The sequence below is a fragment of the Sturnus vulgaris genome, chromosome 1 (genome assembly GCF_052056855.1).
Source record: "Sturnus vulgaris isolate bStuVul1 chromosome 1, bStuVul1.hap1, whole genome shotgun sequence".
Classification (NCBI taxonomy): Eukaryota; Metazoa; Chordata; class Aves; order Passeriformes; family Sturnidae; genus Sturnus; species Sturnus vulgaris.
In genome coordinates, this window is record NC_142243.1 from 19,861,206 (window position 1) to 19,872,713 (window position 11,508).

At 41.7% G+C, this 11,508-nt stretch overlaps 1 protein-coding gene across 4 annotated transcripts in view; it reads right to left on the minus strand.

Moving 5' to 3' along the window:
* Positions 1 to 10,694, minus strand: part of CACNB2 (calcium voltage-gated channel auxiliary subunit beta 2) — a 241,380-nt gene extending 230,686 nt beyond the window's left edge. For all 4 annotated transcript variants that reach the window (XM_014889579.2, XM_014889577.2, XM_014889576.2 and 1 more), the window contains exon 1: positions 10,347 to 10,694. In XM_014889579.2, coding sequence (XP_014745065.1) covers positions 10,347 to 10,445 — 99 coding nt within the window. In that variant the 5' untranslated portion in view covers positions 10,446 to 10,694. The remainder of the gene's footprint in view (positions 1 to 10,346) is intronic.
* Positions 10,695 to 11,508: the final 814 nt, after the last annotated feature.

An 11,508-nucleotide genomic window follows, 5' to 3' on the forward strand; every position in this document is an offset into this window, starting at 1 on the left:
AGGCTAGCAGGGATTCAGATTATCAGCTTTGTGCCAATCAATAAGCACATATTCAGTAAGTAACTGACGGGATGTATGTGCAAAGTGCTCACCAGGCTTGGTCAACTGAGCCCTAAATGTTTTGCTGTTGTTGGGATTTTTTCACATTTGGGTTCAGAAAAGTATTTATAGACTCACATAGATGTAGCATTATTCACCCAAGTCACAGTGATTAAAAAGTACAGTTTGTTGTGCAGTTAGTTTAAGCAAACAAGGTAGGAAAGGAGGCACTGGAGCAGCCTCCAGTACGTCACAGCTATGAGCCAAGTCAGCTGAGGGAACATTAAACAGCAAGAAGTGGCAAACAACTTGTTGATACAATCGTACAACTGAGGGACATTTTACAATAATAATCTTTTTACAATAAGTTCGAGAAAGTAAAAGCAATATAACAATAAAAAAGGACTATATGTGTAACTGGGAAAGGGGTAATGCTACGAAAAAGCAAGGCATCACTTCTATCTACTAGGAATTTAAAGAGACATGAGGAGAAAGCTACGGTTGGCTAAAACAAAACTTTAAAACTATGGTTTAGAAACACAGCAAATCAAATCATGGTTTAGAAACAAAGCAAATGCATGAGTGTGTCCACAAAAAGCTATTTGTTTTGTGCAAAACTATGTTATTTGCAACCACTTAATTGTGTGTAAATGAGTGCAAACTGTGTAGATTGTAAACTCTGCCATGACACCACCTCTGGGCTGTGCAACTTTCTGAGCTTTGGGTCTGAACTTACATGGTAGGGAAGAGTGGGCCCCAGTGCAGGCTGAAACACTTAAAATCTCATACTGGCAGATTTTTAATATCATGTCTTCAAAACGTGAGTGCTGTTCTTAGCAGTAACATATATGGTAAGTGTGATTAAATATTTTAGTAGCCTAAGATAGTCTAAGACTATCTGAGGAGGACAACAGATAGCCACTGCTAACTTCAGGTCGTTTGACAAATCCTGGTAATTGCCTCCAGCAGATGCTAGAGAACAATCTCAAATGGTAACTGTGTTGATTCTGGGTGAGTTTGGTGCACTGGTTGAAATTTAATACACCAAAATCTTTTAGAAAGGATGACTCAAGGAACAGTAGTTCTGTCAGCTGGACACACTCTCAGCAAAAATAGTATCTGTTATCTCACTAACCTAACAATGACCTAAAACAAAAGCAATGTTGTATCCCTCAAAAAACAGATTTCAGGGAAAGATACTTTGCCAAGCTCATATGATATTTTCAAAACTGCAAAACACCATGTAAGAAATTTCTGAAAGGCACCCAAATTGATTCTGCACATGCTGGTTAGGGCAGAACTATACAAAAATCATAATGTTGAACATTATGGGGGTGAAAGTAGGACTTTCTGATGAGTCTAGAACTGTAACCCAGCAGGTCTCAAAATATAAAATTAAATTTCTATCAGGAATAGTTTTACATGGTTGCATTTCTAAAAGGAATCTTTTATAACTGAAGAACTTTTTGGTAATGAAAAGGTCCTCCTAGATCAATAAGAGTAATTAAGTAGATTGAAACCACTGTTACAAGCACATTATTAAAAATATTCTCCAGTTATAATAGTTCTACCAGAACCATCTTTTTCCACCCAATATAATTAATATAATATTCCACTTAATATAATATCAAAGTATCTAAAATACATAAAAATTATCCCTGACAGCAGTATTCTTCAAATATAGCATCTTTAAGCCAAAATTTACCTGTTATGAATGGTTCCCATTGAGACAATTGTCTGTGGTTACCCACAAATATTCTGAACTCCTTTCCTACAATTTTTGTGGAAGAATATAGAAAAATACTTACCAAAAAATAAAGAATTTCTAACATTCACAAAGGAGTTCAAGAATATAAAGGATCTACATGAAGACCACACTATCTAGGCAATTTCATTAATGGTGTACAGCACAACATTGTGTAATTCCCAAGGAGATAATTAAAAACATGTATACATAGTCTCTCTCACAGTCACCCTTTTTGCATTTGTCTCCAGTTTCTACAATATGTATTTTATTTAAAGTATCATAGTGTTCAGTTTGCTAACACAAAAAAATCGTGAGAAAGGCAAAAGAGGGACTGAGTCTAGAGTGATGAGGATAAAACAAACAAGAGCAGAAAAAGAATATATTACAGGCAGAGATAGAGAAGTGTGCATTTTGTCTGTGTAGAAATTATAAAAGCATTTATTTCTAGCAACCACAGCAAATGCAGCTCAGGCTGAAACTCACCTTGATTTTTCAGTTTGAGGAGTTTATTTTGTGTGCATAGCAACATGCACATTTTTGTTCTAGTGTTCTGTAAGTGAAAACTCTTCAGAAGTATGAGCTACATACTAACTTTAAACACAAAAAAGCTGTTGACATGATGGCAGGTTGTGGCTACAGATTGTAGACAGTCAGTTTTACACCTGCTTCTTTGCACCGAGCAGTTTTCAGTCAGAAGAATGGGGGACAACTTTGGTATGTGGGAAAATTGGGATTTGATGACCCTTCTCATTACTTGAAAGGATGCTAATTAGGGGCTACATTTGTTTTCCATACTTTTCAAGCTTATTCCCACAGTCAGAAATGCCAGAAATTTTCTTCTGAAGATGAGATTAGCCTTCCGTAATCAAAACAATCTTATCTATTATTAAAAGTTATTAATTATCTCTGCTGTGCGGAAAAGTTTGAATACTCATCATATCATAGTCATTATGTTTTGCTTCTTCGTGTGTATTTTTTTCCATAAGATCTTAATGCAAGAATGAAGCCTTTATAAAAAAAATCATTAAAATGAATAAATATATAAAAGAAAAAATGATCAGTTACTTTCAATTCTCAGGGAAAAAAAACAGAACATTTTTCCCCAATATGTTACTGTGATTCTCATGTTAAAATACACTCCCTTATCTGTGTTCTGTGCAGCAGTTGGCTGCAATTAAGTAGCTAAAAATAAAGGGCTGAATCACGACATGAGGACATTGGCCAGTAAAAGCAGCAACACAGGGCAGTCAACCTATAAGGCAGCTGTACCTGACAGAACAACCACTGGAGACCAAACACCTCAGCACCCCAGGACACAGTGCCCAGTGGTGGCAAAACCCCAAAAGCCAGCAGGGCAAGGCTGGCACACCATCACTTGTCACAGACACAACTGACTCCAGCCCTGAGAACAAGCCTCTTTAAAACGTTTGCTGACAGTAATGTCCTCACTGCATTTTAGCAGAACATCTTACTCAAACATAAACTTATGTATACATGAAAGTGTTTACAAGATCAGAAGTGTAGCTTTGTTTATTAGTCAGATGTGTGATATTCTTTTAAAATTGGCTGAGTTGCCAGAGATGAGAAATGAAACACACACATTTATGTTCTAAAGCTTCATAAAATACCTGGAAAACAACATGAAACCTTACCAAAAAAATGCAAACCAAAACCCAAACCAAAGTAGTTTTGTAAAAAGCATTTCATCAACCAAGACTTAACACAGCAAAGAAAGACTTTGCTTTCCAACTTCTGATTAGAAAGGACATTGTGCAACCATTATTCAGCTCATGTAATCAAATGAAAAATGGGAATCATATGAAGCATTAAAGGCATACATTGCAGTTTCCTGATAATTGACAGTTTTATACACAATTACTTGTTACTGTAAACAGATGAGATCAATGTCACTCAGTGAAACCCTTTAATTTTAATGAGGTTCTGTCTCAACACATAAAACACATGCATCCATAACATTTAATCCTGTAACACACATGACAAGCAGAAGGCATCGTTTATCCCTGCAGGCAAAATACTATCATCTGGAAGAGGAAATATAAAACATTTAAAATTACCAACTATCTACAACCAGGGAACTGGTCTCCAATGAAAGTCTTAAAATGCCCTTCACCAGTAACCACTCTAATGGTATTTTATAGCAAAACAGTGGTGAAGACTATACAAAGGATGTGTCTGAACCTTAACTATTTAACTTAATTATTTTTATAGGTAAAATAGCACACCAGTCATTGAGACTAATGGCAGGTGGTAGAGGTAAACCCTTAAAAACTGGTCTCATGCAGGAAGGGTACAGATGATTTAGGCAGTAGAGTCACTGACACCAAGTCAGGTCCTTAAACAAAAATGGAAGAAATAAATTGGAGAAAACAAAAGAAGAAAACAAAATTTCAGTGCTACACTGAATCTTACATCATCTCAGATGAACAAGGGACCAACTACAAAAATCAAAAGAACACCTAAAGGTAAAAAGTGACCCCTTGAAGGACTAGGGAATTGCTAGAAGATCAGAAATGCAAATATGCACTAAGTATTCTTCCTGCCCATGTGAAAGTTTCAAAAATGTTTAAAGATGCCTATGTTCCACACACAGCACATCAGGACAGTGCAGAATATACTTATCCAGCTCCATCTTTTCCTTAAAAGAACAGCCACTGCCACTTTAAGCAATTCCTTACAACAAGGAAAAAAATGTCCCTGTAGGTCAGACCCCCTGGGCCCTTTCTGGCCACTGGCCAGGCTTACCACCCCTCAGAAATTAAACCTTCCAGCATCAGCTGCATAGCTGCAATCCCCCACACCCTCACTCAACAGAAAAAGACATGAATATCTCTGATTTTTGCACCACAAATCATACTAATCTCATAAAGGAGTAGAGGTCAGCTTCCTGACCACAGAGCCAAAGGCTGGAATATGTACATGGACCTTGGTGATGTGTTCCCCACTAATCCACAGCTCCCTTCCATGACAGGAATGAGGGCAAGAGTGCAAGGTAGGATACAGCAATATATCCTGGCTTGCCTCCACCTCGGGAGAAGGGTTTTGAGTCACCCTCTGTGGTCAACCACAGTGCAGCCCTGTGACAGGCACCCTGCTCTGTGACACACCTTCAGCAAAGGAGGTGCCTGAGGAGCACAGACTCATGTCCCCATAGCAGAAAAGAATCCCCAGCTTAGGTCTCAAAACCTGGATTTCTCCAAACACCTTTTCCTATCGGGAAAAAACTCAGGAAGGACAGGACTTCCCCTCTCCCCTCAGGAATCCTATCAAATGGAAGATCTCAAATGCAGTCATCAAGTTCATGCAAGTTACAGAGATAGTCTGCAAAGTCCATTTCAGTCATTTTATAAAATCCTGCACCAAAACAAAAATCCATCCAAACAAAACAACAAAACCCCCAAATAAAACCTCCACAAATAATTGTCTTCTTAAAACTTGCAAATATGATATATAAATAAGTATTTGACAGATGCTTCTTTTTTCACCGTTGAAATAAAAGCAAACTAATTTCTGCCGAGCAATCTGTAATGGTTATATCTTAGATGCTCTTTTCTGCTGGCCCGTGATAAAGCCTTGCCAACACTTCATCTAGAAACAGCCCTCTTCTTACCAGTTCCTACACTTGTAAGCCATGTCCCAGTGCTGTCACCCTGGCCTCAGACCAGGTCATCTGGCACTTTCCACCTGCCAGACAAGAAGCTGGGAACTTGGCTGGCTCTCCTCCTCCCCAGTGGCTTGAAAATCCACCCCAGCGCAAACCTGCTTTTGTAATGCCAGTGATGAAGATGTCAGCTCCCACCTCAGCAAAACAGGAGCACACAGCAGCAGAAGGTGCTGAAGCTCATGCCCAAACCCCACTGTGCCTCCTGCAGCCTTTAAAAACTGGCAACTAGAGTTGTAGGCCACATGCCTGTACCTCCCCACCTGCTCTCCATGGATTTCTGTACTCCACTTGCACAAGCAAACAGAGAGAGACCTGACTCTGTGACAGAAGGATGCCTGGCGACCCACAGCCAACTGTGAGACAATTTCCCTCTGCTAAGGGTTTGCTACCCTGAGGACAGAGACCAAGGCAACCTCTTGGAGGGCAGGGAAGGCAATTTTGGTTCCTTGATTGTTAAATTCTTCTATCCCAGCACAGGAAAGACCTGAGTAAAAGATGCAGAAGAAAAGTAACTGAGACTCCAGAGAAGCCAGCCTTGGAATAGCTCAGGAGTTTTTCATCCATAGAGACAAAACAAGACAAAACCAGAGACTGCCTCTGGAAGACAGTTACCCAATAAATAAATTAGGACTGAAACTGCTGAACTGTTTCAGAGGGATTTTCCACTCTAGGATAATGTAAAGAACAACTATTATATCCCATTTATGCTGATAATGTGCAATACCCTAGTGGAAAACATCTCTGGCAGAGATGAGCATGCAAAATCACCTTTTATTGCTCGAGTATAGGATAATGCAAAAAAACTCCCAAAGAGCAGAGAATTATCAGAGAAGTAATAGCTGAAATATGAAGGGCTTTCTTCAGTGAAGGACTATTACAATTTATTTTTGTCAGTAAGGAATACAACACTGAAAAGGAGATTACCACATCAGGAGAGAAAACACTACCTCTGGCTGAGGGCCATGAGGAAGTCCAACAAATGGAATTGGATTTTATCTCTTCCTCATTTGTATATCCTCCACTGAATTGCTGCCACATTGGATCTGGTTTCTAGGGGTGCTGCCAGAAGAGAGTAAAACCTTCCATGCCTCTATAACAAATGGGTATTATTATTATTATTTAAGTAAGCAAAGGGATATAAATTTTGTTTGTTTATGGCTTACAAAATATTCTTGCAAATCAGTACTGGGAAATAGTTGCAAAATGTTTGTTTGAAGAACAGGTAAACACGATATGAATTGTGATAAATCAACTCAGCTGAAAGCAGCAGAGGGCAGTGCGATTAATCTGCTGAGAATAAATCTCTGGATATTTTTCCATCCCTCATTACAAGACAGGCAGTGAAGGGATGGTGCTATATAACAGAGAAGGTAGCTGGAGATTCAGGAAGGACAACACCCAGAGTAAGGGCCTGTAGCTAAGCTGATTTTATGGAGTCACCACATGCACATCACTCTAAAATTCACTTTAACATCAGTCGCAGTTGATACAGAAGGAAAACCAAACAAGCCTGTCTCCTAGCCTCATGCATTCAGTTTACCTTCTGCAATGCAACCTGAAAAACAAGTCAAGCACTCCAAGGATGATGAAACCTTTAGACTCAGAAGGCAGAAGCATTTAGCAGTACTATGTAACAGAGAAATCTAAATGCAGGTAAAAGAGCTGAAGAAAACAATCAAGAAGAGAATTGTTTTCACTTAAAATGCGTCAGGTTGTTGGGACAGGCACTGACAGATGATGCATAAGCAGGCAAAAAAAAGGACAGGAGGAAAATAATAATGAAGAATTGGGAAGAATTCATCCAGTGTAAGATATCTTCTTCCTCCACAAGGTAGTCTGTAGTTGCTTGACAGAAGGTTTCCTTATGTTTTCTTTGAAATGTCTTTGTGTAATTTACTCATCTGATTTGCTATGACTGTCCCTAATGCACAGCACAGGAAGCTTTGTGATGAGAAAACAGCAACAGAAATTGAATCTAATGATTTTTGAGGACTGAGGGACTTTGAAATCGTAAGAAAATTACATGGGAGGGAGGGAAAAAAGAAGAGCGGCTAAGAGTTATCATGTAAGTCATTAATGTGCTATGTTATATTATAAACACTATAAACACATCAGAATAGTATGTGGGTTAATTAAAATTATTAAACTGAATACTAATTCAGATTCCTAAAAATAAGGGGTTCATTAAATAAAGAACTAAAAAGATTGGGGTTGAGTAAAAACAAACAAACAAAAAAAAACCTGATCACCTTTGAACAGTTTGCTGCTTTTCTTTCAGAAAATCTAATGCTATTTTTATTACAAAAGGGCCACACCTAAAACCAGCACTTTGCCTGACATATACCTGGACATTGTGAACAAGTCCACAGTGTAACTGTTAGCATGCAGATTTGTCTGCACAAAACTGGACATCTGAAACTACATTGCAATTCCTTCTAAGACCGAGATCCATCTAAGACTAAGATCATACTGAACTATAACTAGAACTATGTTTTCACAGTCATATGGACCTAAAAACCACAGAATTTTAGGTAATACAGAACAATATACCAATATCTTGTCCCAGTTGCAAAGAACATCCCTGGAAAAATACGGTGTAACTGTCATGATCAACGCCCAAAGAGATTTTATTTTGTTTGCAAATCTTGTTAGGAAAATGCATTATGAAAATACAAAATAGATTTTTACACAGATGCTATCCAGGAATATTCCACATATTTAACTGCCATTTAAGCGAACTACTTCTAGAGTGTTAACTACATTTCACTCCTCTGCCCCATGGTGACAAGTCTGGCCAAAATGGATGGACGGGCACAACCCAAAATATTGACCATGATGTTTAGATAGGTTAGAAGAAATCTTAGCTCTGCAAAAGTAAAATTCTTGGATAAGAGAACTGTTGTGATTTGGTACAACTCTACAAAGGCTCTCCAGTAATATTTCCTTAAATCATAATTCCCAGAAGAAGCACTTCAGAGTGAACACTTTTAGGAGTGACATCACTCCATAAGATTGCATGTTGGTTTGGGTTTTTCTTCCCTGACAGATTATTTGGCAGGAAATGTTTCTAGGATTGATATTCAATTACCTTCGTGAAAAAGATAGCGGTACACAAAACTGAAGTACCTGTAGGCAATCTAATTGATGATTCACATGTCCTCATTAAGCCTCTCCTTTTCACTGTGTGTTCTAAAGCAGCAAGATTTTACAATATTGGGTTTTTTAAAATGTTCATGGAACAAGAATTGAAATCAAAATAATTGTCTCTAAATGCAGTACTTGTTAAGAAATTAACTTGCAGTATTATTCAGACAAAGGGGTCTTTTGTTTCCATAATCTTATTTCCTCTATACCAAAGGTTTATATATGACTAAAACAAGTACATTTTGAAAAGATGATTCCTGTTCTGCCTAATGACTTGGATTCCAAAAACTGAAAAACATGCCAGAACCAAAAAGGTGCATTATCACTGTCTTAAAAAGTGAATCTTTTTGGCTGTGAATGTTCAGAAACCTGTTTTAAAAAACAGAATATAAATGCAATACCTGAAACATAAATAAAGTGGGTGTTAGCAAACTATTCTTCCTCTTTAAGCCTATTCTTTAAGCCTAGTAAAAAGGAGAGTTGAGAAAACAATTTTATGATCGGTATTTGACATTTGTCCACAGCAGAGAGGTACCATATGATTTGACAGTTGCTGATTCTGTGCTTAGGGCTGAAAAGATATAAAAAGGGTGGGATTTGTAGGTCAGGAATTAGCTCCCTTGCCACTGTTCCTGGAGAAGCTGGCAAAGCATATGGTCCCACCGAAATCTGTTCTGCGCTTGGAGGTTACTGACAAATTCACATCCAAAAGAGACACTTTTTCTTTTTTAGTTTAACCTAGTCTCTGCTTCAGTGCCTGGATTTTGTTCTGCTGTCACCAGGCCTGAGTAAGTAAAGATCAATCACCAAGACTGTTGACAGACTGACAGCATTCTCCTCTATCAATCGAGCACTTCTGAGATGAAGCTGGCCCACCTTCTCAAACAAACCATCAGAGATAGCTTTAGCAGCAGCAGTAAAAACTGCACCCCAAAAGGAAAAAACTGTCCTAACAAGAACATGTATGTTTGTAATCCGAAATGCACACGGTCAGATTTTACCACCCTTTTACTGGGGTCAAAAACAGCACTTTGAAATCTTTGTAGACAATTATTGCAAACTTGAAGATATTATACAACATTAATGCATTAAACAGAAATAACCTTTCAAAATATAAAGTCTTTTCTAAGTGTGCCTTACCCTGCCTCCTTCTCATCACCCATCCACCTGAATACTGCACATGAACTGAGTTGTTAAAATTTCTGAGTCGACCGTAAAACCATCTTCTGCATGGAAATCGAGCAGCATAAATCTGAAGCCTGTTCTACACCTTCAGCCTCCCCAAAATTCCTGCTGAACAAGTGGTGTGAATCGCCTTCCCTCACCTACAGACTGTCACCAGCCCCTGGAACAGGCAAGGGAGGTTTCAGCCGTGCGTGGTGAGCATCAGGTACAGATACAACAGGTGACAGGAGAAGGGAAAAATAGCCATACCCTGCGAGTAATACATGTGCGGAAGATCAGCTTAGTAACAATGTATTCTTACATATTCATCCTCCAAATAACCGCAAGGTTCTTTTGACTTACGATCCTTCTTTACGGCACAGAGCATCCCATGGATGGTAATTAAACGGCATTTGAGGGTGGGGACGAAGACAGGCGTTTCGGGTGTCTTAGGGGAGCCGTCAAACTTTTCTGCCGGCGGTGAGCAAAGTTGAAGGAGGGGAGCTCCGGCCCCTCCGCCGCGCTGCCCCGCGCCCCCGCCCGCCGCCGCCCCGGCCGAGCCCGCGGTACCTGCGCTGCCGCCGCCGTGGGCACGGGATTGTCCAGCAGCTCCATCTGCACCTCCTGCGCCGGGCTGGGGGGCGATTTGGACATGTCGCTCTGGACCATTGGCGAGCAGAGCGGGTGGCTGGGCGCCGAGTCCCTCGGCAGGACAGAGCCGAGCTGAGCCGTGCTGAAGCGTGCTGAGCCGAGCCTAGCCGAGCCGAGCCGAGCCGGGGCGGCGGGCGCCGCTCAGCGCTCGGCCATGCCGAGGAGCGGGCGGACGGCCCTGCCCAGCCCGGCTCCGCTCTGCTCTGCCCTGCCCTGCCCTGCCTGCTGCCGGCGGGGAGCGCTCGGCGCCGGGCACGGGGCAGCGCCGGCGGCGGGCGAGGGGGAGGGCAGGGGGCGGTGCGTGGGGAAGAGGGAAAGTGACAGCGAGCATCTCCCTCCGGCAGCGCCGGGCGGGGGCGGCGCCGGCATCCGCGCTGCGATCTGCGCTGGGATCCGCACGGGCATCCGCGCTGGGATCCGCGCTGAGCTCTGTGCCGGGATCCGCGCCGGGATCCACACTGGGATCCGCACAGGGATCCGCGCCGGGATCCATGATGGGATCCACACCGGGATCCGCGCCGGCCCAGCCCGGACGCGGCCGAGCCACCGAGCTGGGGCTGTGCCCGGGCTGTGCCCGGGCTGTGGGGGTGCGGTCGGGCCCTGGTTTCCCTTCTGCCCTGCCGGACATGTGGACCCTGGCAGCACGGCATGGCCTCCTCAGCCCGCATCGGATAAGAGCTGTGGGTTTAGTGAGAGCCCGGCACTTCGACACAGAAAGTTCCATATGTTGATGGGGGTTTTGGCTGTACTTGGAGGTTCTTGTGCACGTATCAACAAAGGATGAGTGAGATGAAGTCCCCTGTATAATTCTGTATAACCTTTGTCCGCACAATCTCAGTCTTGCCACCAGGTACCCCATGGGAGGCTTTTGAAAGACCTGTTCGAAATCTGGTCTGGGAAAATCAGCCTCCACCCCTAAGATGATCTGTCATTTCTAATGAATGACAGATCATTTTATGACAGCCTAATTTATGCCTGTCCTGAGAGAGACCAAGCCCTGTGACCCTGTGAAGCCCACAATGGGCTGATGCCTTTCTTCCACTGGATGGGACCTAGCTGGGCCCCATGCAGCATGAGAGGG